The 6,081-nt window shown below is 51.0% G+C and overlaps 1 protein-coding gene across 1 annotated transcript in view; it reads right to left on the bottom strand.

Annotated features, from left to right (window-relative positions):
- Window positions 1-6,081, bottom strand: part of ESPL1 (extra spindle pole bodies like 1, separase) — a 31,839-nt gene that overhangs the window by 20,929 nt on the left and 4,829 nt on the right. Inside the window, exons 6-11 of the mRNA XM_027768520.1 lie at window positions 4,169-4,305; window positions 2,717-2,910; window positions 1,503-1,742; window positions 1,147-1,291; window positions 899-1,037; window positions 568-707 (exon numbers count right to left, since the gene is read on the bottom strand). Coding sequence (XP_027624321.1) covers window positions 568-707; window positions 899-1,037; window positions 1,147-1,291; window positions 1,503-1,742; window positions 2,717-2,910; window positions 4,169-4,305 — 995 coding nt within the window. The remainder of the gene's footprint in view (window positions 1-567; window positions 708-898; window positions 1,038-1,146; window positions 1,292-1,502; window positions 1,743-2,716; window positions 2,911-4,168; window positions 4,306-6,081) is intronic.

Here is a 6,081-nt window from a genome sequence, read left to right as displayed (position 1 = left end):
CTGAGACCAACAGATGGAGTAATAGTTACACTGCTGGACTCCCACATAGTCAACTATGGTTCGAGTCCCAGACCCAGTGGCTTAAAACTCATGCCAGGCACATGTGCGTGTATGCCCCAAATCCTGAGAGGATACTGGAGGAAAAGGGATTGCAGCGTGGCCACCCCCCTGCGAGGGTGATTTCTCGCTTTGTCTAGCTCTCTGGTGAGCATATGCACCCTATGACAAAAATCTCTTTAAAAAAAAATTAAGACTGTCACTTGAGCACACCCTCCACGTGTTATCACACTGAATGATTACAGTGCCATGAGGCACCGTCATTACTATTAGGCCTATCGTAGAGATAAGGAAATGCGGGCTCTGAAGGTTAAGCAACCTGCCGAGGCCATATACTAACCAATGGTGGAGCTTGGATTTAAACTCAGGGGGCCTAGTCATAGAGCCCGTGCTCTTAATCACTGAGTAACAGGCTTCCCAGCAGGTTCATAAGCCAAAGAAGGCAAAGGAGTTCAGTTGCTTTTAGCCATTGTTCAGATGGGTCTCCGTCAATGCCCTGCTCCCCCCTACCTTTGCCACCAGCTCGTAGAGGGCTGCAAGGATCTGCAGAGAGGCTGCTGTCTGCTGGAGACACCGCATGGCTGGGGCCTGCTCCTTTGTAAGCACCTCCTTCCACAGGGCCAGGGCTTGGTCCAGGCATTTTGACTGAGCTAAGTAGTCAGAACCAAAGGACAATTCTCTTCACATGGGTCATCTGGAGGGCACTCAGCTTCTCTATAACATCCTCTGCCCTTTATGCCAACCCCCCTCCCCACCACCACCTGCCTCCCACCAGCCTCTCCCACACTGGGGGTCCCACACCATTCTGCACTTAGGAAACCACTGGGCTGACGGCCCTCACCAGCATCCGCAGCCAAGTTGAAGGCAATGTTACTGTACAGGAAACGATCTTCCTGAAGTTTATCTTCATAGTTCAGGTCGTTGACTTCAAATTCCTCCAGGTTACTAGGGGCCTGGGCTCTCCGATCACGCTCAATACCCTGGATGGGGCGATCAGGGTGAAAAACAAGGCTGGTACCAGCTTCCTGGGAGCCCAGGGGAAAGAATTCCTACCAACAGTTCTGCTACTCCTACAACAGCCACACTCACTTCCTGCATTTTGGCCTCCAGGGTACAGATGTAGAACCACAGCAAGGCCTGTGCTTTATCATCCAGAAGCTGACCCTCGGCCTGGGCCTCTGGCTTCACAGACTCCAGAAGCTGCAGGGCTTCCTGAATAGCATCCAGGGCAGAGCTGTGGGGAGAGGATGCCTTTACACTAGATCCGCTGGAGGACAGCCCACTACAGGGAAGGGCCTGCTGCAGGACAGCTGGCCTCCCCCTGCACAGGAGCTCTGCGGCCACAGAATGAGGGGACACTGAGGGATGTGGAGAGGGAAGCTGGCCCTGAAAAGCATGAGAGATCTAGGGCAAGGAGCAACGTGGCCCCGGCTATTCCTCCTCACCAGTTGGTCTGCTGGGCAAAGTCATGGTAGCAGAGCACCTGAGCCAGCTCCACCAGGTGGGTGGCTCGTGCCCATGCCCCGGCTGGTGTCTCCTCGGGGCTCAGTTCCAGCAGGTCACAGATGACGTTGAAGCGTTCCTGCCCAGTATTGGCTCGCACCGCCTTGTAGGCCTGCAGCTCCTCCTGCAGCAGGAGGGCCAGGGTCTCCGGATCCCAGCCACTCAGGCTATCTCGCAGCGTCCTGAGAGAGGACAAGCTCAGCACTGGGGTAGAGCCCATGGCACACAGAGCCTCTGCCCCGACTCGCAGAGCCCCAGCCTTGGCTTATTGAGAGTTCAGTAAATCAGTCATGGCTTTAGAAGTCAGCCTTCACTCCTGTTTACCACAGTGCGGTGGGCTGCCACCAGGAATCATATCCAACCCCCTGACCACGGCCTCAATGGCCCCTGTGTGACACGGCCTCTGCCCACCTTGCCCTCCTCATTCCATGAGGCTCCCCAGCCCGCTCCACTAGCCCACCACCTCCCAGCATGCTGTCTTGCTCAAGCATATTCCTAAGCTAGTTCCCACCTTGAAGCCTTTGCATTTACTTCTCCCTCGGTAAGTTCTCTGCTCTGAGGTCCACGAATGGTGGATTCCCACTCATTCTCGGGTCTCATCTGCCACTGCTTCAAACAGGGCTTCCCAAAATAACTCATTCTAAAGTTGCTCCTCTCTAAGCAAGTCACCCTGTTTAAACAGCTTTTTGTATCTCCCATGTGGAAGAGAAACTCTCTGAAAGCAAGAACACTGTCTATCCCCACTGTACCCCCGGCACCAAGCACGTGGTTGGCAGAAAACAGGCACTGAATGAATCATGGACGAATGAAGGGGTCGCTTTCTCTGTCAATCACAAGGATGGGAGGACATGACCGTGAGTACAAAGAGCCACCCTCGCTGGGGGCCAGCGGGTGGTGTGATGGTTGGAGCATCGAATTCCCACATGGCTGACCATGGTTTGGGTCCCAGATCCCACAGCTTGAGGATTGTGCCAGATACATATGCGTGCTTGCCCAAAATCCCAAGAGGAGAATAGAGAAGGGATTGTGGTGTGGCCTTCCCTTTCTCTGTCTCTCTCTTCCCTTTCTCTGTCACACTCCCTATGGCAAAAACCTTAAAAAAAAAAAGTCACCCTCCCATGGGGCAACATGGCATTCCCCATCCCCACCAACTCACTTTAGCTGCAGCTCCTTGTCTCCAGCTCTGGCAGCATCCATCTTGACTCGAACCCAGAAGGTAACTGGTTCAACCATGTGCTCGGGGCTATAGGACCGCAGGGCTGCCAGCCACAAAGTCACCATAGTGCAGCCCTCGACCTGTTTACCGAGTTTCTTCAAACTCTCTACATGCAGCCGGAAGCATCTGTGCAACTGAGCAGAGAAAGGGAAAAGGGAACAGGCTAAACTAGAGGAGAAAGCAATGTGTGTGCAGCAGGCAATGTGCATACGTCCAGGTACGTACTCCACAGTGGGGGCCTGGCATTTGGTCCTCCTGCCCCTGCCCCCACACCAAGGCAGGGACATCTAAGAGCTACATGCTGGGTGCTCTCAACTTTGGAGGCTCCAATCCATCCCACCTCCACCTTAGACATTCACACCCTTGAAGACCTGCTCCTCCTTTACCCCTTCCTTCTCCTGCGTCAGAAACACAAGGCTTGTCCTTCTCTCCTTCCTTCCCAACCAGTCACTTACCAAGTAATCCTGCCTGCACGTGCCCACCCAGTTATCCCCACCTCTCGAGAGCAGCTTCAGTTCAGTCCACCTTTTCCTGCCTAGGCTACCACAGCAGCCTGGTTACCCAGGCCTGCCCCTTGCACCCTATTTGCCACAGGAATCCAAAATGACAATCTGATGTCATGCTTCCACTTAAATCCTTTAAAGGCTCATCATCTTGCTCAAGAGGAAACCCAAGGCCCTCCATGACCCGTCTTCCTTGCCAATCCAGCCAACCCATTAGTTCATAGATATTCTTGCTTAAGACCTTGGTTCTCCAAAGGACCATCTTGGGGAACTTTCAAAATATTCAGATGTCTGGGCTCCGGCACCAGAGATTCTGATGCAATTAACCTGGAACAGGCATTAGACTTTTTTTTTTTTTTTTTAAGAGATTTTTGCTATAGGGCGTGTGCACTTGTCATAGAAACCGAGAGAGACAGAAAGTGAGATATCACCCTCCGAGGGGATGACCACACCACAATCTCTTCTCCTCCATTCTCCTTTTGGGATCTTGGGCGCGCACACACACACGCACACACACAAAAGCCTAGCATGAGTTTTAAGTCACTGGGTCCATGACTCGAGCTGTGGTTGACTACATGGGAGTCCAGCAGTGTAACCATTACACCACCTGCTAGTCCCCTTTAGACTGTTTTCAAAGTTCATTCAGGTGATTCTAATAGGCAGCTAGGTTGAGACCCATTGGCTTTGGCCGGGCAAACTATGAAGAGGAGATGTTAAGAACAATATTAACTAACAGCACAGTTGAGGTTTGGGAAATGCTGCCCCAGGTTCTGGTGCCAACGAGCAGCTCCCAACACCTACTTTAAGGCAGGGCTGTGGCCAGGTCCTTTCATGCTACTCCAGCCCCACCACCGCACAGCCTCTTCCTATCCTTCTCGTTCACTCTTACCTTCTCAGGAGGCACCGCTGGGTAAGTGCCTGGCTTCGCCAAACCCAGGTGTTGACAGAGCGGCTCAGAGATGGCACAGGCCTCGGCATAGAGCTTGTGACTATAGAAGCTGTAGGTCAAGTTACTGGTGTAGGAGGCTGCAGGGCACAGAAAAGACAATTGGCCATAGAAATGGTTCCCACTGCCCCCTCCTGCTGGGGAGGTAGACGTTCAGCCCAGCAGCCTCTAGTCCAGACAGAAACCCCTACTGCTAGGAAATGTGGAAGGGCAGACTTTCCCTTCCTGTTCAAGTCAGCCTACGCCCTCCATTTGGGTAAGGTGACCCCCACACCACCCAGCCCCTGCACTTGCTTTACAAGGGCTGAGTCCTCGTTCTCCACCAGGCCCAACGCAATCTCTGCCAGCAAAGTGCTTCAAAGGTCAGCACTCGGGGAAACACCCTGGCCTGTCTCTCACCTGCCACTCTTCCCTTCATTTCAGCAAAGCCCTGCTAACCTCCTTGCTATTCCTCAAATACCAGATCCTCTCCTGCCTCAAGGCCTTGGCTCTCTCCAGGTGAGCACACACGCCCTATAGGAAAAATCTCTATTAAAAAAAAGGGGGGATCAGGGACCAGCAGTGGGCATAATGGCTATGTCACTAGACTCCCATGAAGTTGACTGTGGTTTGAGTCCCAGACCCAGTGGCTTAAACTCACTCTGGGCACATGTGCGTGCGTGCCCAAGGTCCCGAGAGGAGAATGGAAGAGAAGAGATTGTGGTGTGGCCATCCCCCCTCGGGGGTGATTTCTCACTTTCTGTCTCTGTCTTTCTCTGTCTTTCTGGCGAGCACACGTGCCCTATAGCAAAAACCTCTCCAAAAAAAAAAAAAAAACAGGGAGGACAGAAATGGGGAGTAATATGTATGTGTGTTGGCTTATATCTGTACATAGAATATGTCAACAAAGATATATAAGAAATTGATAGCAGTTTGCAGAGGGGAACTTGGGTGACTAGGATTAGAAGTAGAAGAGAGACTTTTCATTATGTGTCTTTTTCTTTCTAAAGAATAGATTTTATTCATTTACTTATTTTTATTTATTTAAGGTTTTTGCCATAGAGTACATGTGCTTGCCAGAGGGAAAAGAGAGAGGGAAAGTGAGAAATTACACCCCCTCAGGGGGGATGGCCATGCTGCAATCCCTCTTCTCCATTCTCTTCTTGGGATTTTAGACACACACACACACATACCTGCTGTGATTTTCAAGCCACCAGGTCCAGGTCTCAAACTGCAATTGGCCATGTGAGAGTCCAGTGCCTTAACCACTAGTCCACCTGCTGGTAGCACTATATGTCATTTTTGTACAATTTGAATTTTGAAGCATGTGGGTGTTTTACCTGGTTTTTAAAATGTTAAGGTCTAGGGACCAGCAGATGGTGTAATGGTTACATTGCTGGACTACTACGTAGTTGACCATGGTTTGAGTCCTGGACCCAGGGGCTTGAAACTCATGCCGAGCGCATGTGAGTCTGTGCATCCGTGCCCAAAAATCCCAAGAGGAGAATGGAAGAGCAGGAACTGCGATGTCGCCATCCTCCTGTGGGATGATTTCTCACCTTCTGTCTCTCCAGTGAGCACACACACACCATATGGCAAAAATCTCTTTAAAAAAATATTGTTATAAATGGTGTTTAAAATGGGGGGGAGGGCAGCAGATGGCGTGGTGTTTAAAGGCACTAGAGATTTTCACATGGCCAACTGAGGTTCAAGTCCCAGACCTGGCAACTTGCTTTCCCTTTCTCTCTCTGGTCAAATTAAAAAAATAATAATAACAAATGGAATTAAATAAATAATTCTTTTTAAAAATATTTTTTAAGGGGAACCAGCAGTTACTGTAATGGCTATGTCGCTGGACTCCCATGTAGTTGACTGCG

This window comes from Tupaia chinensis, unplaced genomic scaffold (assembly GCF_000334495.1).
Source record: "Tupaia chinensis unplaced genomic scaffold, TupChi_1.0 Scaffold146740_1, whole genome shotgun sequence".
Taxonomy (NCBI): Eukaryota; Metazoa; Chordata; class Mammalia; order Scandentia; family Tupaiidae; genus Tupaia; species Tupaia belangeri.
Note: the sequence above shows the minus strand (reverse complement) of the source record. Positions and strands in the feature narration are given on the sequence as shown.